The following is a 22,236-nucleotide window of genomic DNA, read 5'->3' on the forward strand; positions in this document are numbered from 1 at the left end:
AATCCCACCACCGCTCCCCCCTCTTCCAGGCCAGCCACGGGACCCTCTCTGCATTTGCCCCCCCCGCCGCGCCTCACTCAGCCAATCAGCGGCCACCTTTGCCCCAGTGTGCTTTCTCTTCCTGCCCTTCCCTCTCCCACCCGCCCCTTTGCAGCCAGTGACAGCTCGGAGCGAAGTCTCGCGAGATCTAGACATCGGAGCCCCCACCCCGTCGCCCGCCCTGCTCCTCCCCGCGCCCCTCCTGCCGCCGCGGCCGGATCTGTCTCAGGGGTGGGGGGGCGCTTGGCCCTGCGCACTGAGCGATGTTTGTCCGCCATCGCGGCGGACGAGGGTGAAGGAAACGCCGCCGCCGCCGCCTCTGAAGACAGGGGCCTGCGCCGCCGCCGCCCACAACCCCCCGTAGCCGCCTCCCTCCTCCCCGCCCCGCAGCCCCCGGGGGCCGCCGCCCGGAGTGAAGGTCGCCAGGGGCTCCTGCCCGGGGTCTCCCCGCAGCCCCCCCTCACCCCGCAGGAGGCTCCGCTCGAGCCGGGTCCGAAGATGTCGAACCTGAGCAAGGGGACGGGCAGCCGGAAGGACACCAAGATGCGGATCCGAGCTTTCCCCGTGAGTACCCGGCTACCGGTTCCGCGCCAGGCCCCGGCCTCCGCCCGGCCGCAGGCCCCGCAGCCGCCCGGTGTGTCACCCTGCTCCCCGCGGGGGGCGGGCTGGGGGCGAGGGGGAGAAACTCCGGGGACCGGGGGGAGGGCAGGGGAAAGGAGTTGGGGGGCTGGGGAGCCGGGGGGAGGAGGAGGAGGATGACACGCTCTGTGCCCCCATCTGTTATCAGCACAATGAAACCTGTCACCGCGGCCAGGCGGGGGAGGAAGGACCGGGACTGGGGGGGCGGCGGCCCTGGCACTTACTCGGGTCCGGGACCGGCACTGGGGGGCAGTGGCGGCATTGGTACTGCGCCCGGCACTGGTGGGTGGCTCAGTCCCGCCCACTGAGGACTGGGACCGGGACTGAGGGGTGAGGTGGCAACATGGGCATTTACTGGGGGGGAAAGGGGAGGCGGCATGAGCACTTACTGAGGGGTGTGGAGGGCCAGCACAGGCACTGGGGGCTGGGACTTGGACTGGTGGAAGGAGGGTGGTATGGGCACTTACTGGGGACAGCACCAGGACGGGGGTGGCTGCATGGGCATTGACTGGAGTTGTGGCTGGTGGTACTGGTGCTCAGTGGGCTGGCGGTGGCACAGGCACTCACTGGAGCTTGGGGGGGACGCACTTTACAGAAACTGGGATTGGGAATTGGGGGAGAGCAGCACAGGCATTTACAGGGGATTGGGATTGGAAGAGTGGGTATTACAGACAGTTGAGGGGGACCCATCCCATCCCAGCAAGAAGCATTCAGAGGAACCGGCACCTGTGGCGGTTCTTCCCTTTTCATAACCTATGCAAATATGTTATGAAAATATATTTAATGCAGTTTCCAATGAAAGACTCTCAGACAAGGAATCAGAAGTTATAGATGCACATTAAAAAAAAAAATAAGGAGTCTTATAAATCCATCTCTGAGCTAGTTTTCCTGCAACTTCATGTTGCAGGGATTTTAGGTCAGATGGTAAAATGTCAGGTGACATGAAGAGTTGGTAGCAACATAGCCTCTGTGTAACTTTCATAGGATTGTTTCATATATCCAGCTGTGAGATTGCCAGCCACATTAGTTACTCAGTGAATGGGCCTAGTTATTACCTTGTACTGCCATAAATCTGTGCTGGTGCTTAAACAGTTTTTTCAGTTGAAGGTTAGAGCAAATGAATACAAAGACTGCTGTTAATGGTTTCTAGCATTACAAGAAATATGAAAACTTCAGTCGTCCTTCGTGATTTCCTGCAAGTGTGTGTGTATGTGTGCACACACACACACGTTAAAAAGGAGACGCTCTGTTGAGTCACTGGCTTTTAGTGTTTATCGTAACTTTTTGATGTTACACCTGATGCAGGTAGCCAGTGGCAAACAATTTAAATGTGTTGCCTTCACATATAAACTGGACATACCTGTTCACATCAGTTTACCAGTATGAAATATGGCAGAGGATTTGCTAAGCCAAAATTCTTGCCAATGAAGTTGAGGATTTTAGGACTTCTTTAAATTGCTGGAAGTTATCTTTAGGACTCTGATTCAACTGGACAGCTTCCCCCTTAAACTCTACTTCTAATCAGCAATAATTCTTTATGTTGAACAGTGAATGTCAAAGAAAGCAGCACTGTGTACTGTGTATTAAAAGACTGGAATGTTTTAAGTGATCTCTGGCTAGTGATCTCCAAAGAAATTATTTATTTTTAATACACTCTTATTCAACACATAAACCTCATATTATTAGAACTTTTGGAGTAATAGAAAAATAATAGATTGCCTGAAACAGCCTTAGACAACTTGTATATCATAGAGGGATGATCATAAAAATTAAGAATGACAAAAATTCTTAATGACAAAAATTGTGCATCTATTTTACAGCAAACTACTCTTGTACAATAAAAGTTTTAAATTTGGCTAATAGGATCCATGCATAGAATCTCTTTATGTATGTAGATGAGGGTATACTAACTAGGGCAAATTCAGTGATTAGAATAAACATTATTTTGCACTTTATTTTTTGACAGTTCTTATAACCGAGCACATGAAATGCTGTTCGTGAGTGAAAAATGTTCACCCGGAGCCCTGCTCTCATAAATGCTGAGAATGCTTGATATTTTTTTACCCATCAAACTGCTTCTTGTTAGCGTTGTTTTAATTTTTCCTTTTGAGTTGTTTAAAGAACGGATTACAGTTATTTCACAAAAGTTACCTAATTATCTTCCTTAAAAATTAACACATTATTTAAGTATATATTGACATCAAGGCCTCCAAACTCCAAAGTAGAAGCTGATATCTGTGGGTAGTATTTTTCAAGTTTTGCTATTTAAAATACATTTCCTTTTTTGCAACCAAACCCAGTCAAAAGTTCACAAAGGATTTCTAACTGAAAAAAGAACATGGAAGTGAATGACAGCTTTTAAGAGTTTACTATCATGTGAGTAATTATAAGAGAGAAAAGTTATCTCACACTCCAAAAACTATAACCCCAGTTCTGTAAAGATGTAGGGACTTGTGTAATTTGCTCAGTTGACTTCAGTGGACTCATCATGTAAATTAAGTTACATGTGTTTGCAAGACTGGGACCTGTGTTTAGTATTTACATTCATATCTGGTTACTGTTCTTTCTTTTCACCTCCAATTCCGATGCATCGTTTTTAGTTTTGAATTGTTAATGTTGCCAGTGTTACGCCATTTCTCTGCTCTCTGGTAGTTTGTCATATATCTTCAGCAGTCTTACATCTCCATTTCCTTTATTTTGTTTCAGTTTTTCATTTGGGAATAAATATTTACTATTTCATTATCTGGAAAAGGTAACCTTGTTGGACAAGTAAGGTTCCTGAAATCTAGCAACGTCATGGTTACTCCCTAATGATGGCCATGGCCCTTCATATTCTGTACTTACCTATAACATTTTAAGCATTTCTTTCCTATAATAAACATGGGTGAATAATAATGGAAAGGTGTACAATAATTTTCTTTTCAAATTTTTATGCTTTTGCTGTTTCTTCATGTATGAATTAAAAATAGCATAAGTGTAAACTCAGTGTTAAAAACTGTTGCTCAGTCACAAATGCTCTATCTAAGAATCGTTATTTTATTGCAAAATTATTTTCTTCCCAGTTTTTTTAGTTTTCTGGTAATTAAGGAGTGTAAATTAAGGTGGCAAATGCTCCTCCATAGAAATGTCATTCAGTATTAACCTGCTGCTGGTATACAGAATCTCACTGACTCTGCTCTTCCTTCCCTCAAGGGCAGTGGCAGAGGGCATGTTTTTGCAATTAAAAACTTGCAACCAGCATATGCCAGCTCACTAGTGCTCATGGGACTTGGGCTAAGGGGCTGTTTAATTGTGGTGTAGACTTTTGGGCTTGGCCGGAGCCTGGGCTTTAGGACCCTGTGAAGCAGGAGGGTCCCAGAGCCCAGGCTGCAACCTGAACATTACACCACAGTTAAACAGTCCCTATGTTTGCACTGCAGTTAGACACTCATGACTGACCTGTGCCAGCTGACAGCTCCCAAGGCTTGGCTAAAGGGCTGTTTAATTGTGGTGTAGATAGGCTCAGGCTGCAGTCTGAGCTCTGGGACCCTCCCACCTCACAGGATCCTAGCTCTCCAGCCCAAGACCAAATTTCTACACCCCAGTTAAAAAGTCCCTAAACCCCGAGATCCTGAGTCAGCTGGCACAGGCCAGCCGGGGGTGTCTAATTGCAGGATAGACAGAGGCTTTGAGTACTTAGGAATCTAGAGACTGAAGTGGGCTGTTCAGTAGTCAGAAGCAGTCAATGACTAGAATTCCCTGAGCAGTAAACCGCCCTTCCTATTCACAGTAGAAACAAATAAATTTGTGTGACCAGTTTAACTCTAACATATTAAAACAGGTGTTTATGCAACATTGTCTTATTAAATGCACATTAAAGCATATGGGTATTTTGAGTGTGGCTAGATTGTGGGATTAGGCCATAAAACAAACACAAAAAACAGATGGTATAGGTTTTTTTTTTTAAATTTTACCTTTTGAAATTAAATCTAGAAAGAGTAATGGAAATAACTTTTTATTATCTTGTTACTAAAGTTGTGTGTGTTTGCATTAAGCATACAATGGTTACTTTAAGGCTGTGCAATAAAATAATCTTGTGTATGAACTTTCAGGAGTTCAGAGCCTGTACAATAATGCAATTTTCAAAAATATAACAGGATAGTCTTAACACTTAAAATATGTACTCATACACACACCTCTGTCAGCATCAATAATTCAGCTATAAAAATTTGGAGATGAAACTTGGCATAGGGTTGAAACTCTGCAAGTTTTTTCAACAAATCTCTCTTTAATTGGTTGGCTATCTGTTACACAGAAGCCAGAAAAACTTAGTGTGCAATGGATGCTCAAGTCAATTTGATTTGACATGTTAAATGTGGCAAGTGATTAATTCATATTATGTTGTATATTGATAATAAAGAATGTCTGTACATTAGCTATATTTTGTAAACATTGTTCACATTTGAGGGACTAAAACAGTGCCTTGCAGAGTACTAAGTCTGCCGCACAAAACACACATTGAAGTTCTAGTCATGTTCCCAAAATATGGGGAAGGAGTTATATTTTTTGCTCTCTTTTATCCTCTTGTTAAAGTACTCTAGCATTCTTATGTTGCTTTTCTCTACTCAAGTCACAATGGGCCTGTTGTTGCTGGTTAAAGGACTACTTAAAAAGCTCTCAAACAACATTATAACAAATATAATTTTTAACATGATTTAGTTGACCTGTGTGGATGGAGCAAAAGCATGTTAGTTCTGTCTTTAAAACTTTGTTAGAGGTGAGTCAATGCAGGCCTGACTTTACTGCAGCTGCATTTGAACTGTTTTGTTATGACTTTTGACCAGTGAACATAAAGGCCATGAGTGCATACTGAAGTGTCAGAGTATAGTGAAAAGACAAAATAGCCTTAATATATCCAATTCTACACGTTTCTTGTGAAAATACATACTACGTGAGAATTGGGCTAACAGGAAGTGTTTTATAAAATTACACAAATAACATTACTTTAAGAGCTATTAGATGGACTCTCACCAAGGATTCTTATTACTTTTATCACAAGAAATTAACTGTTGTCTACAAGAAATTGGTTGGTTAGATCAGTCTGACTTGAAGTGAGTTATTGATTTGTTTATGCATCATACTTTGTTAATGCTTTTGACCATCTTAATTTCCTGTAGAGCTCTCTTTCGTATTTTTGGATAATCCTACAAAATATTTTTCTGCCAGCCCCCGGAACATAACCAACTGTTCCTGTCCGCTGTTGTTGCAACAATAGATACAGGGCTACTTAAAGAGTTTTAGAGAGCGTTAGAGAGATCCCATACATGTGTGTTATGTAAAATGAGAGTCTGTTTAAATATACCCCAAACTGTAAACTGATGCATTTAATATGGAATGGATAGGATAGTTATGCTCCACTTTTCCCAGCCTTCTTTTGCATAAGTGTCGCTTGGATGCTTGTTCTTTTCAACCCCAGTGATCAGCTTACATTAGTTTTAAGTTTTCCAAACTATTGATTCAGAGCAAAGAGATAGTGGCTTAATTTTTGTATTTAAAAAATAAAGAAGGCTGAGAGTCTCATTGACACTCCTACATTCTCCAAATCAGAGTGGCTGGTACCTGTGGCTTTTGCATGGCTGAAAGAAAACTCTGCTTCTGGGAACATTAGCTTCTTTTATGTCTTGTTTTGACCTGGGGGGGGAGGAGGGACAGGATAGGGGGGACATGCTGTACCTTGAAGTGAAATTAAAATTTACATTAGATATCCATAATGCATGGATCCGTCCAAGCATTAAATAAGTTGCTTTAACATCTGTAGATTCACATGAATGAGTCTGAGCTGAGATTTCAGAAAGAACCTGGATAATTTGTTGATGTAGACTAAAACTGTGAGTATTCAGGTGGCAGAAGCTGTTACATTTAGGGCATTCTACACATGCACCGCTGCAGCTCATCTCCCATCGGCATAATAAAACCACCCCCACGAGCAGCAGTAGCTATATTAGCGGGAGAAGCTCTCCCGCTGCCATAGTGCTGTCCACGCTCGCACTTATGTTGGTGTAATTTACGTAGCTCAGAGGGGTGGTTTATTCATATCCCAGAGCGACATAAATTATGTCGACATAAGCTGTAGCTTGGGGAGGGGAGGGGAAGATCGATCTAAGATACGCAACTTCAGCTATGAGTATAGCATAGCTGAAGTTGACGTGTCTTGGATCGACTTAGAATCACTTACTTGGCGTCCTCGCGGCGCGGGATCAATGGCCGCTGCTCCCCCGTCGACTCCGCCTCTCGCCGTGGTGGAGTTCCAGAGTCGACAGCAGAGCGATCGGGGATCGATTTATCGTGTCTGCAGTAGATGCGATAAATCGATCCCCAATAGATCGATCACTATCCGGCGGGTAGTGTAGTCATGGCCTTAGACTCATAGTACGTGTTCTCTGTGGTGTGCGTTTTGGGATGGGGTGTGGGGCGAAAGGGAAAATGGTTTGTCACACATTTGTTCAGCTCCAAATAAATGAATTAATATAAACATAATGACTGATACTATTCACTTCAGACCATATAGTTAAATAAACATATCACATCCATCTGTTTGTGAGTGTATGCTGTATTTCACATGCACAAGCCATATTTTTATAAAAGCAAATGAGCTTTTGGCCCGTAATAAAATATGTAGTAATAAGTTGGATATTCATCAGTTAAGTTTCACTGAAACACATTTAGGGCTTTGAAATAAAAAAGACAAAGCTGCAACAATTATTTACCTTGTTGAAAGGAAATGGGCATTGTTTTGGAAAATTCCCATTTAACAGTGGTATACATTCTTTAATGTGAAAATGCTCTTAAATTTTACCTAATCATGAACATTGAAAGAGCATCACTGGATTTAATTAATATTTCAGATTAAATGGTGGCATGAGTTGAAGAGGTTGGACTCTGGAAAACTAGCCATCTGTTCATTTTCACCATGTTTTAGGTATTTGAGTTGATAAAGGTGTGCTAATACTAATTTTAGGAGAAGTTTTACAAGAAATTTGTATGGTTTTTTGTGTGTTTTTTTTCCTAATTCTATGACCATACTATGTCTAGCTGTCGTGTCATCAGATCTTTCAAGATAGGCAGGGACAAGTCTATTCAGCCCTTATATGGAAGAGTTTCAAGGCGATTCCCAAGTCTTCTTGGTGTTAGTTATTTAGCAGCACTTCTCTCTGCAGGCCTGATCTTGACAGGTATTGGGTACCCCTGATTCCAGCTAAGTTGGTACTGAATTAAATACCTCAGCATGGTGTTGGTAAGCACCTTGCTGCTGGAGGTTACTACCATCCTTTAAATGAGATGGAAAAACAAAAGATCTTGGCCATTTGTGATTGATAAAAATTCTTTGGCAGTCTTTGCAAGAGAAGGAGACAACAGTAGTAGTCAGGCCAAATTCTAATTTAGGTGATTAAATTTTTTCTGCTTTTTTCAGTGGATTTGTTGGTATTTGTTTTCTGCTAAACTGTTGTGTAGTTTAACTGCTGTTAAGCATTGACCCCCTTTTGTCTTATGTGTATCTGCATCAATGGTGGGTGAATGAGTTAAATGAGAATTGCTTTACAACTTACGCAGGATGGAAGATGCTTTTTATTGTAAGACCTTTTAGATGAAGGTTGCATAAATTATTGGGGTCTCTGAAAAAATACTATTTCACTTTTGTGTTGTGTTTCATTTGTTAATTGCTTCCTTCATATGATGCAGCCTGGAACATTTGTAATAATGTTCTATAGGAGTGTGAGTGCAGGTTCCTGATTTAAATGTAAAATAAAATTTTTGCAGTTTTCTAATTAGTGGACTTCTCCATCTATGCTCCCTCAAAAGAAAGCAGGTGGTTTTTAGTAGTTTAAAGTTCTATTTTGATTGTGAGACATACATTTTTAAATTAAGCTACAGGTAGTAGTGTTAGGACTACCTTTACTTTTTTGAGTTTTCAGGATACAGAAAATAAAGAGCTCCTTAAAACTGTTGTTTGGGCCTCACTTCCATGTGTTAGCAGATTGTTAGTGACAGTCTTGTCTTCCTGATCTCTGTTTTTGGAAAAAACGTGAAAAGGATCTACAAATAGATGTCATTTTTGCAGCAATTTGAAAATGTCCGGAGGAGGACCAAAACCTAAGCTCTATATATAACTATTAAGGACAACTATTGCAAAACTATATCAATAGTACCTCACTATATTTAAGTTAAAAAGGAGTCATAAATGCTGAAGAGAATTTGGAGAAATAGAGACCTTCTGTACATGTGGCAGGGATGCTCTAAGATAATAGATTTTTGGAGGAAAATAACAAATAGAATTTTCAAAATAACTGAAGTTAGCCAATCCACCTAACCCATAATGTTTTTATGGTTTTATGGTTTCTATGGTCTGTTTTAGGTTACAGACCAAAGAAGGTTATTGATTTGGGGATTGCTCTCATGGTTATGGGATATTGACTCAACGACTGCTGTAAGTGAAGTGTGTTAGCTTCTTTTTGGAAAAGGACTGATCCTCCCAGAATTAGTGGAATGTGGAGAAACAAGGTATGGGAAAGCTGTCATTTTTTTCTGTTGCAATGCTTTATGTGAGGATGAAGTAGATTTTATAATTTATAATTACTCTTTTTGGAGTTTAATCAAAATAAATATTCAGGTAATGATATGAAGATGACAGGTTTCAGAGTAACAGCCGTGTTAGTCTGTATTCGCAAAAAGAAAAGGAGTACTTGTGGCACCTTAGAGACTAACCAATTTATTTGAGCATGAGCTTTCGTGAGCTACAGCTCACTTCATTGGATGCATACTGTGGAAACTGCAGAAGACATTATATACACACAGAGACCATGAAACAATACCTCCTCCCACCCCACTGTCCTGCTGGTAATAGCTTATCTAAAGTGATCATCAAGTTGGGCCATTTCCAGCACAAATCCAGGTTTTCTCACCCCACCCCCCCCACACACAAACTCACTCTCCTGCTGGTAATAGCCCATCCAAAGTGACCACTCTCTTCACAATGTGTATGATATTCAAGATGGGCCATTTCCTGCACAAATCCAGGTTCCCTCGCCCCCCCCCAAAAACCACACACACAAACTCACTCTCCTGCTGGTAATAGCTTATCCAAAGTGACCACTCTCCCTACAATGTGCATGGTAATCAAGGTGGGCCATTTCCAGCACAAATCCAGGCTTTCTCACCCCCTCACCCCCATACACACACAACTCACTCTCCTGCTGGCAATAGCTCATCCAAACTGACCACTCTCCAAGTTTAAATCCAAGTTTAACCAGAACGTCTAAGGGGGGGGGGGGGTAGAAAAAACAAGGGGAAATAGGCTACCTTGCATAATGACTTAGCCACTCCCAGTCTCTGTTTAAGCCTAAATTAAAAGTATCCAATTTGCAAATGAATTCCAATTCAGCAGTTTCTTGCTGGAGTCTGGATTTGAAGTTTTTTTTGTAAGATGGCGACCTTCATGTCTGTGATTGCGTGACCAGAGAGATTGAAGTGTTCTCCGACTGGAATATGAATGTTATAATTCTTGACATCTGATTTGTGTCCATTTATTCTTTTACGTAGAGACTGTCCAGTTTGACCAATGTACATGGCAGAGGGGCATTGCTGGCACATGATGGCATATATCACATTGGTGGATGTGCAGGTGAACGAGCCTCTGACAGTGTGGCTGATGTTATTAGGCCCTGTGATGGTGTCCCCTGAATAGATATGTGGGCACAGTTGGCAACGGGCTTTGTTGCAAGGATAGGTTCCTGGGTTAGTGGTTCTGTTGTGTGGTATGTGGTTGTTGGTGAGTATTTGCTTCAGGTTGGGGGGCTGTCTGTAAGCAAGGACTGGCCTGTCTCCCAAGATTTGTGAGAGTGTTGGGTCATCCTTCAGGATAGGTTGTAGATCCTTAATAATGCGTTGGAGGGGTTTTAGTTGGGGGCTGAAGGTGACGGCTAGTGGCGTTCTGTTATTTTCTTTGTTAGGCCTGTCCTGTAGCAGGTGACTTTTGGGAACTCTTCTGGCTCTATCAATCTGTTTCTTCACTTCCGCAGGTGAGTATTGTAGTTGTAAGAAAGCTTGATGGAGATCTTGTAGGTGTTTGTCTCTGTCTGAGGGGTTGGAGCAAATGCGGTTGTATCACAGAGCTTGGCTGTAGAGGATGGATCGTGTGGTGTGGTCAGGGTGAAAGCTGGAAGCATGTAGATAGGAATAGCGGTCAGTAGGTTTCCGGTATAGGGTGGTGTTTATGTGACCATTGTTTATTAGCACTGTAGTGTCCAGGAAGTGGATCTCTTGTGTGAACTGGACCAGGCTGAGGTTGATGTTGGGATGGAAATTGTTGAAATCATGGTGGAATTCCTCAAGGGCTTCTTTTCCATGGGTCCAGATGATGAAGATGTCATCAATGTAACGCAAGTAGAGTAGGGGCTTTAGGGGACGAGAGCTGAGAAAGCGTTGTTCTAAATCAGCCATAAAAATGTTGGCATACTGTGGGGCCATGCGGGTACCCATAGCAGTGCCGCTGATCTGAAGGTATACATTGTCCCCAAATGTAAAATAGTTATGGGTAAGGACAAAGTCACAAAGTTCAGCCACCAGGTTAGCCGTGACATTATCGGGGATAGTGTTCTTGACGGCTTGTAGTCCATCTTTGTGTGGAATGTTGGTGTAGAGGGCTTCTACATCCATAGTGGCCAGGATGGTGTTATCAGGAAGATCACCGATGGATTGAAGTTTCCTCAGAAAGTCAGTGGTGTCTCGAAGGTAGCTGGGAGTGCTGTTAGCATAGGGCCTGAGGAGGGAGTCTACATAGCCAGACAATCCTGCTGTCAGGGTGCCAATGCCTGAGATGATGGGGCGCCCAGGATTATGGATCTTGGGTAGTAGATAGAATATCCCAGGTCGGGATTCCAGGGGTGTGTCTGTGCGGATTTGTTCTTCTGCTTTTTCAGGAAGTTTCTTGAGCAAATTCTGGAGTTGCTTTTGGTAACTCTCAGTGGGATCATAGGGTAATGGCTTGTAGAAAGTGGTGTTGGAGAGCTGCCGAGCAGCCTCTTGTTCATATTCCGACCTATTCATGATGACAACAGCACCTCCTTTGTCAGCCTTTTTGATTATGATGTCAGAGTTGTTTCTGAGGCTGTGGGTGGCATTGTGTTCCGCACGGCTGAGGTTATGGGGCAAGTGATGCTGCTTTTCCACAATTTCAGCCCGTGCACGTCGGCGGAAGCACTCTATGTAGAAGTCCAGTCTGCTGTTTCGACCTTCAGGAGGAGTCCACCTAGAATCCTTCTTTTTGTAGTGTTGGTAGGGAGGCCTCTGTGGATTAGTATGTTGTTCAGAGGTATATTGGAAATATTCCTTGAGTCGGAGACATCGAAAATAGGATTCTAGGTCACCACAGAACTGTATCATGTTCGTGGGGGTGGAGGGGCAGAAGGAGAGGCCCCGAATTAGGACAGCTGCTTCTGCTGGGCTGAGAGTATAGTTGGATAGGTTAACAATATTGCTGGGTGGGTTGAGGGAACCATTGCTGTGGCCCCTTGTAGCATGTAGTAGTTTAGAAAGTTTAGTGTCCTTTTTCTTTTGTAGAGAAGCAAAGTGTGCGTTGTAAATGGCTTGTCTAGTTGTAGTAAAATCCAGCCACGAGGAAGTTTGTGTGAAGATGTACATTCTGGAGAATAAGCGGAAGTGGATCAGGGCAGATTTTTGTATATGGTAGTTAGTTATGACTTGTAAGATTTATGAGGTGAGGAGAAATAAAGAAGGAAAAAAATTCCAGGGGACTGTGTGATACCATAAGATGGAATCATTTTTTTTATTAGGACAATGTGTGCTGCGAAATTGATTAGACTCTTTAAATTGGTATTCATGTTGTTGCTGATTACAGGCCTGAAGCCTTTTTGATACTTCTAGGGTAAAATAAGGTGGAATAAGGAGAGGTGAGAGATGTAAATTGTTATGGTTAAGATTTATTCTACTTGTGTGTAAATATGGATTTATTAGGTTAATATTAATAACAATAAACATCTGCATAATTTAAATATATTATCAATTCATGTGTTTGTTTATATACTTTAAATACGTGAGCTTCAGCTCTCTCTAAAAAAGACCCCCAACAACTATGAAATGGAGGGCGAATCTTTACTATTTGTAGTCTTAGTTTAAGATATGTGCAATACAAAACTGACAGCTTGCCTTATGTTTCACATTAGTTTGAACCTAAAAGGGGTTTTGTTTAAGTAGTCCATTGCAGCTCTTCACATTCACTCTTCCAATCTAGAGTATTGAAGTGCTAGTTTTCTCCCCTCCACCCCCACCCCTTCTTTTTGGCTGATTTTTTTTTTTTTTTTTTTTACTTGTGGTGGGGAGGGATGGGAGACACTTCGATGCTTATGAATTTGGGAGAAAATTGGAACTAAGATTAGTGAGGCCAGACGCCCTTTAAACTTTCTCTTACAACTCTTAATTCGTTGCTTTCTTCCTGTGTTGTTCCAGTGCTAGGGTTTTCCAGGCAATGCTTTCTTGTGTGCCAAAAATTATGGTAAATATGTTAAATATATGAGAGAAAAAAGAAAAAATGTTACCATAGTGCACCAATGTAGATTACCCACGAAATTCTAAATGTATTACAACTTCAAACAAAGTGGAAAAGTAGGCCTTTTTTGTCCCTTTTAGGCCTCTCTCTCTTGCAGTGTTGTGGGGTTATCACGAGAAAAAAATAGTTGTGTTCAAGCCCAGAAGGAGTCTAAAGCATTTCTTTTCCCTTATGTTTCTTCTTTTGGAATGCATTCTGGAAATGGTGTTATAATCTTTGTAAGTTTCCTGTATATATTGTTGCGTGCTTGGAACACTTCCTTTTGATCTTGATATGTTCTGTTTAACATCTATATAACAATTTCAAAATATTAAACATTTAACCTATTTGTAGATTCACTTTTTTTTTTAAATCATATGGGTATGTTTCTAGTGGGGTTTAGATCGAAATTAGTATTGTGGCTCAAGGAAACTTTGAATGAGAGCTGAAAGGCTAATGAACTAACAAATTGTTAAGTTGGGAAGATGGTACCTCTGAGTAGACTTGGTGCCTTCCCATGCCTCAATTTCTCTGGAAGTAATATTTTTCCCTTCTCCTACTAGTTCCCAACTAAGACCTGACAATATAGTATCTGCATCATGCTCTGAAGTGAGTATCTTTTTTTAATGTCTGAGTTTTTGTAGTAATCAATAGACATGAGCTGGCAAAAAGGAGAAATTAAATTGATGTTTTTAAGGTAATACCCACTAAGAAAAAAAGAGATTTAAATGATTTTACACACAGTAGGCAGAGATAATTAAAGAAAATTTGTCAGAACAGATCTTGAAATATACATAATCATTTTATTCTAAGTCAGAATTCTTTGGATAGATTTGGGAAGCCCTACACCAGTGGCTCTCAACCTTTCCAGACTACTGTACCCCTTTCAGGACTCAGATTTATCTTCCATACCCCCTTAAAAACTACTTGCTTACAGAATTGGACATAAAAATACAAGTGTGTCACAGCACACTATTACTGAAAAATTGCTTACTTTTTCATTTTTACCATATAATTGTAAAATAAATCAATTGGAATGTAAATATAATATATAGAACAGTATAAACAAGTTGTCTGTATGAAATTTTAGTTTGTACTGACTTAGCTAGTGCTTTTGCAAAATTAGGCAAATATCTAGATGAGTTGCTGTAGCCCCTGGAAGACCTCTGTGTGCCCCCAGGGGTATGTGTACCCCTGGTTGAGAACCACTGCCCTGCACAACCCTTTTGTATCAGCTAATTTCCCATTATTTCATTACAAATATTTATTACAAACATTGGTTCTAGAGCAGTTCTCCAGCAGTGGCTCTCAGACTGACTTAGTAAACCATATCTACAACTCAGAAGTACTTTGGGTACCACCGTCATAACTTTACTCAGTGTAATTATAAGAGATTCCTATTCTAATATTATACTCAAGCTGTGATATGTGAGGAGAGAGAGAACTGCTGCTCTATATATTTCGCATTAAATAGTACTAGAAATATTTATCAAAGCTAAGATGGGGAGACACAAGTTCAGGTCCCTGCCCTGCCTGATTCAGAGCATTCTCCCCCTCACTTCCCTCCCCCACCTCCCATTGATCTGAAGGCTGAAATATAGTGCCACTTATTTGAACAGGCACACTTTATCTGTTATAGTAATTACAGGGCAAACTGTTGTATGGAATGTCATCTGAAACACTTTGAATCCTACACAAGGATTTTCAGAGGAGCCTAGGGAAGTTAGGTACTCAGATCCCATTAAGATTGATGGATAAGTAGTTATTTTAGGTAAGTGATTCTTTATGGTTAGATTCTGATACTCATACAGTACCGTACTCCATGAGTAGTTCCAGTGACTTCAGCACTGCATAAGGTGCTATTGATTGTGAATAAGGGTATCAGAATCTGATACTTACTATATATAATGAGTAAAAGGAATTAATAAATATAAGTAGGAAAAGGAATCTTCAAAGCACTGATAAAATACTGCACCTGTCATTGTTTCATAACCTCTTTAGTGCATGTGGTTGATGCTGTTATAATAGTGGGGCTGACATAATAACTGCACAATAAAGTTTGTTAATTTGGAGTTAGGGTTGCTGAAGTGACGTTTCCGTCAACCTGAAGCCTCAATCAGATTGAAAAACAGTGAAGCATGTACAAACCATATTGCAAGGACATACTCTTATGTGCTTAACTAATCCTGTTCCTATTGACTTCAGTGGTGCAGGATCATGCCCTAACTCAGAGATCTATCCACCACCTCTGCCAGAATGACCAGTAAACTGTGCCCACACATCATGCATGTAAACGTATTTCAACATGTAGATGAACATATTCAGGAAGCCCAATTTGTGATTGCAAATAAGATTAAATTAATCCTCTTTCCTATTAGAACATATTGGAGATGAGTTTCAACATTGTAAGGTGTATATATTAAAAACATTTAATGGTTGTTTAGAAATTTAAGATCAATGTTAATAGATTTTTAAATTTAAACAACTTAAGTTCCGGCAACTTTGAAATTCACATTTCTTATGCTTTCTAGTAGGAGAATTTTTTTTTCCAAGTTCTTGGTATCTCTGAATGATCAAGGTGGTGATTTCCTAATTGAGTGTTTTATTACATTTAAGACAGTATTTTAATGACCTACCTTTCTTTATAATTAGAAACAATGATTATCTTCTAGTTCTCTTTTAAAGAAACTGTTTTTGGAACTGTTGATGTTTGTGGCATGGGTGACAAAAGGACTTCCTTGCCTGCTTTGTGGCAAGTCTGAACTAGATTCCTCTTTCATAGATCAGTATACTGCAGTTTTTATTGTTTCATGATACTATTTTGTTCTATTTTGGGTGAAGGATGAGCAAGAGGAGTTAGATATCACAGTTTGCATTTGTTCTCCCAGTTCATTCAGGATGTATTAATTTTTCTTTTACTGTGTAATTCTGAGCTCCTGGTAAACTATTTCCTGTAATTTTTAACGGATCACAAGCAAGGCAATTTACTTGAATTGAAGAAACCAAGACAGTGAGATGTGGCCTCCTATGTTAGCTATATCACATTTGTATTGGAGATTGTGAGTTGGACCAGACAAAACACACAGTGTGCCTTCCCAGATACAAAACACTTAATTCATCTCCTACAACTCTTGCTAAGTAAGAATCCAAGGATAGTTTCTAATTGTTCACTCTTCCCAAACCAAATTGCCATGCATACTGATGCACCAGGCTGACTGGATCTGTCTGCATTGGAGAAGTTTTCTAACCTGTTTTCAAACCAGTTTTATAAAATTGCTCCGGCTATTTTAAACCCCTGAATCTAGGTCTCTGCTTTGGCTCTAACCAAGTTTTAGAATTAGGTTAGGTTGAGCTAGCCTTAAAATCAATTAGAAAAATTCCACAGTATAGCCAGCTCTCTCTCTCCCCCAAACTGTTAGGTTCAGATATGTTTGAAAATGAGCACTTTCATTATGGCCATTCTATAATACATGCTAAACTTTTTCTGACTTGAGACACTATGGAAATGACCACCATGGAAATGTCTCTAAATATTTGCTGTAATCCTTGGTTAATATTATAGGCAGTGTCTGTATTTTAGGTTGTATAAGCATTTCCATTTCAAAGGGCCATTTGCGGTTTGATATAACTTTCTTCAATTTATGACTTTTGAGCTGAAACCTTCCCTATTTGATTTCTGATCGAGATTCACTTAATTTGAAAGCTTGAGCAAATCAGCTAAGCCATTAAAAACAAGTTACCAAAATATTGTAACTCTTTTGAACAGCTCTAGCACCTCAGTGTGAGATGATAGGAGCTTGAAACTTAGCAGGGAGATGGTGCCTAGTTTACAGATATATCTTTTGGTGGTCTGTTGAAGAACCATTTATATTTGGCAGAGTTATGACTTTGTGCAGCACATGCACTGACTTTGTGCAGAAACGAGAGATCAGTTGAAAAACATTTCTATTGGGATTGCAGAAAGGGAAGATAAGTATAATTTCTCATTTTAATTAATATGATACTTCAGGATTTGTGTGGAATGAAGCAGGGCTCATTTGGAACCCAGGCCCCTGAGGAGCACCTCCTCATTCAATGCAATATGTAAAAGTGGAAACAAAACAGGGCTGCGTCATTCACAGTCCACTGTCCAGCTTCAGCAGTTTGAGGACGGTGTCCTTCAGAACGTTGCCTAATTCACCAACTGACCTGTTCGTGTTCTGGGGAAAATAAATAGTAAGATCCAGATTAGAACAAAGCCTACACACAAGGGGGAAGAATTAAGGTTGTCGTAAAGAAACTACGATATTCACTTACTTCAAGTGCTTCATGTTGCAACCTTGTGTGGTGGGTTTTTTTAGAATCGTAGTTCATAGGCATGAATATTAGAACTGAAATTGGTGACTTGGTTTTGATTTATGCATTGAATTTCTAATTGGTGGTAGGCAGCATTTTATGTTTTTTTATCTGTAACAAAAGGAGTAAATTGTCTACAATAGATTTTGTAACTTTGCACCACAAATAATTTCATAGCAAAATTATGTGGTGTTACATTATCACAACAGAAGTAAGTATTAGTGATGTACATACCTTTTAAAATTAACCGTTTAAATGATTAAAGGGCCAGCCTGCCAGAGCGGCTGGGGCTGATCCGGCTGGCATGGCTGGGGCTGAGGCCGGGCTGGGCGACCGGCTCGGGGTTAACAGTTAAGGCGGGTTAACCGGTAAGACTAATGCTTACCAGTTAACCTTTTACATCCCTAATAAGTATACAAGGCAACAGAATTCTGATTCCAAATAGGAATAATACAGTAACTCCCCACTTAACATCCTCTCGCTTAATGTTGTTTCGATCTTGCGTCCCTGCTCCACTACAGAACATGGTCGTTTAAAGTTGTGGAATGCTCCGCTATAACGTCGTTTGGCTGCCTGCTTTGTCCACGGCTGACAGCCCCCGCCATTCCCCTCCCTCCCGCCAGCACCTCCCCGCCTGCTGGCGGACCCCGCGAATCAGCACCTTCTCCCTGCTTCCCCACCAGTCAGCTGGTTTGCGGCGTTCAGGAGGGAGGGGGGAGAGGAGCAAGGACACAGCGCATAGGCCTCCTGACTGCCACGGGCAGGAGGCAGGGGAGGGAGCGGTGAGGAGTGAGGACTCGGCGTGCAGAGTAAAGGGGAAGGAGGTGGGGGGGGGGAAGAGGCGGGTTAAGGGTGGAGGTTTGGGGGAAGGGGTGGAGTGGCCGGGCCAACGGTTGAGCCCCCGGCAAAGTCGGTGCCTGTGCTTGCACAGTGGGGAAGCTGCCGCTTCTCCTAGTCTATGGCACCTTCAGCCTCCTTGCTGCCTCATTGTCTGCAGTGCCAGTGGGCTGTACCTGTGCGGGGTAAGGCGGGGGCGCCTCCCAACTATAGTACTGTACTGTATGTAAAACTGTTTAAAACTTATACCTGTATTAAATTGCTTGTTTAAAATGTATATAATGCCTTTTGTCTGGCAAAAAAAAATTTCTCTGGAACCTAACCCCACCTATTTATATGAATTCTTATGTGGAAATTGGATTCACTTAACATCGTTTTGCTTAAAGTCGCATTTTTCAGAAACATAACTACAACGTTAAGTGAGGAGTTACTGTACTGTTATACATAACCCTTAAGTGATTTCATTTCTGACCCTGTGATGTGTGTAATCCACCACAATTTAGAGACATCGAAAAACTTATCCTTTCACAGTTGTGATATCCTGTGAAATGCGATCTTTGTTTTTAAAGCGTGCTGGTCTCAGTCTTTCTGTACTTGGCTAGAGATTTTTCAGCTTATGGTGGTATTTCTGGTGGTCACAAATATTTTATTTTAAATGTAAATTTAGTGATGGAAAAAGGTGCTAGATTAACAGATGTGGAGGGAAGTCTTCTTTATTCACAGAATCAGGACAGCATGGACAATAGCATGCCATGACTAGCTATTATTTATCAGTGCCTAAGGGCCAGCCAAGCATGGGATCCCACTATGCTACAGTATAGAGTAGAAGACAGTCCCTGCCCTGAAGACTTTACAATTTAAATAGACAAGACAGGTGCAGGGTGGGGGGAAGGGATAGAACACACAAGCAGTGAACAATGTGATGGCAGCAATGACTATATTTAGACTGACATCCAGAATTCCTAAAGTTGTAAATTTTCTAGAATAAGCTTTGAACTATAAAGAGCTTTTGAGTATATTAATTCTGTTTCTTTGATTGCTTCAGAACTGGTGGCTGCTCTAATTTACAGTCGGAATTCAAACAAACCTATAAAAACAATTACTTTCCTAGGAATTTATAAGATATTACAATTGAAAAAATACAGGATGTCATAAAAATAGAACCTGAAATCCAGATTCATTAGTCAAGCAATGAAGGAAATTAATGTGTGTCAATCTTATTCTGTTGGGGCCATTTCTAGGAGAGGAAGGATAGTTAAATTTCTGTTCATTAGTTTAAATTCTCAGTCTCCTAAATTTGTCAAAAACGCTGCCAGATCCGGATAAGGATATGGTTTAAAGTCTATTTTATATAGGGCACTGAATACTGTTAGATGATGAAACGCCAACCAGGTCTGCATGTTAGAAAATTTCTTTCTGACTCTGTCTATATCTTGTTGCTGTTGCCCTTAATTTAATCCTTTAAATTGGAAAGAACTGGCCCCTCTCCATTAAGTCTTTGGAAAATGCTGTTGCAACTCACCCTACTGTTTAATTTAAAAGAACCCTTTCTCTCTTCCATCCTCAAATTGTCTGAGAAATGGGCTTTGAAAAGCCCTCACAAGCAGCAGTGATTTAATTTTTAGTTTTCATTTGAAAACTAATATAGTGCATGAATTGAAGTCTACAACTGAACAGCAATTCATTATTTTAAAACGTTTACGTCAACAGTTCCAGTAAATCTATCGATGCGAGGCAGGGAATGAGCAAGGAAGAACATTAGGGGACTGGTTCTTCACTCAGAATTGCTAGTGTGGATCTGTGAGCACCCTTTTGTTGTGAGGGGTCTGCTCTAGTGGATCAAATTGCGGAATCAGGGCTTTAATTTTCTAATAATACATATATGCCTGTTCTTATCCAAGGATCTCAATCTAGATCTCAGAAGTACATAAATGTTCTTATGACATCACAAACTAATTTTATGTCTCTTAACTACCATATTGGAACTTTCAGTATGTTTGCTTTTATGGAGACAGTTTTTGTTACAGCTGTCTTTAGAAAAATATTTTCATTTTATTTAAAAATTTTCATTTGTGACAGCCTCACAAGCTAAACAACCCAGAGGTAACGGTTCATTGACATTCTTATTTAGTTTTGAGGAAGCAAATATTGGCCAGTGTAAGGTCCTATGTATTTTGTGCAAAAGTTTTAAACAGAGCTTTTTAACAGAGGGGAAAACTGTAAGACTCTTCTTACTAAAACTTACATACGTAACTTATTCACTGCTGCAATACATAGTAATTTAAGTTCTTAGAAAGCTTTGATTCGCCAGAAAACCATCATTGCAAAGCAAGTCAACTATTTTTGATGTCGAAGTAGGGGATAATATTCTCTTAATTTGTCATGATAAAACTTCAGCAAACCCATTTCCTAAAATTTATTCAAGTGCTGCTGCTACTTGAAAGAGAGAGATGATTAATTGAAGGAGAATATGAAGCTACACCAAAAGATGGAATATTTAATATCAAATATTAAAAAGTAATATATTTCAAATATTCTTTGTGATAACTTTGTAAAGTTGTCTTCTATAGCTTGAAATTTCCTGGAATTTCCCTTCTGCAGTTCTCTGAAGTGGCCCCAGTGTGTGAGTTATGATTAGAGTAGCAGGTTGTTTACCTTTATATTTGGGGCAGATAAGGATAAAATAGCAAATTCTAACTTTAATCCCAGTCCCACCAAAGAACAGAAAATTAAAGTTGACAGAATTTATTATTCCTATTACAGGGAAGGGCTTTTACTCAAGGTAATGCCTCAGTCCCAAAAAGAATGGAAAGGGGGTGAAGACCTGTTCAAGACCTCAGATACTGAACATCTTTATACAGCATTGAAAGTTCAGAATGAGCACCTTGGCCCCTATATACCCTCCCTCAGCTCAGGTGACCGGTTTACAGGCTTCAGTTTGAAGGATGCTTCTTTTCATTTGGATATTCATCCTGCTCACAAAAGGTTCCTGCAGGTCACAGTGGGCCAGAAGCACTTTGAATACAGAATGCTCCCTTTCAGCCTCTCCATGGCCTCAGGTTATTTATGAAAGGTGTTGTGGTGATGGCTGCATACCTCTGTAGACAGGGGAGACAGATATAGCCTTACCTGGACAATTGGCTGCTTACTGGTTGGTCATACCAGGAGATACAAGCAACAGTCACTACCACAATTCAACTCTTTGATTCCCTAAGACTTCAGACATTTTGGACAAGTCCATATTAACTTGCACAAAATATTACCTGCACAAACCATACAATTAATCGGGTGGACCTGAACTTAGACACAGCAGGGCCCTGCTTATCTCTGGACCAATTCCTTGCCATGAGGAATCTCCTCAGCCAGCTTTATCTCAGCCCTCAGACTACAGTCCAGTCCTGCCTGGTTCTGTAGGGGCATGCACTTATGTCACCCCGTTGACATGATTGCATCTACAATGTCTCCAAATCTGCATGTTCCAGGGCCTACTGTCCCAAAATGAGGGCAGTGTAAAGCACCCCAGTCCAGCATCCCTACATCTGGCAGCATAGCTTTAGGACTGACAATGAGCGTAGAACAAACCTGCTTTCAAGACATTTGAGCCGTCCTCCAGAACAGCAGGAGACGCCCTATGGGAAAATGCTACTGCTCTCTCTTTCGTGCCAGCAGCATCACTTTCTATTGAGGTGTCAGGTATGCCTTTCCTACTGGAGTATCTTCTTTTGCTAAAGACACCTGGCTTGTCATCAGCTCCCTGTGAGTACATTTGGCAGCTGTTAGCTCTTTCCAGTCCCTGGTGGAGGCCG

The 22,236-nt window shown here is 41.0% G+C and overlaps 1 protein-coding gene across 2 annotated transcripts in view; it reads left to right on the plus strand.

The window, feature by feature from the left end:
• The first annotated feature begins 219 nt into the window (after positions 1-219).
• CUL3 (cullin 3) overlaps positions 220-22,236 on the plus strand; it is a 102,360-nt gene continuing 80,343 nt past the window's right edge. Inside the window, exon 1 of one of the 2 annotated variants that reach the window (XM_073359926.2) lies at positions 220-603. In XM_073359926.2, the coding sequence (XP_073216027.1) occupies positions 538-603 (66 nt within the window). In that variant the 5' untranslated portion in view covers positions 220-537. The remainder of the gene's footprint in view (positions 604-22,236) is intronic. The other variant, XM_073359927.1, reaches the window with a different exon arrangement.

Source organism: Lepidochelys kempii, chromosome 9, assembly GCF_965140285.1.
Source record: "Lepidochelys kempii isolate rLepKem1 chromosome 9, rLepKem1.hap1, whole genome shotgun sequence".
NCBI lineage: Eukaryota > Metazoa > Chordata > Testudines > Cheloniidae > Lepidochelys > Lepidochelys kempii.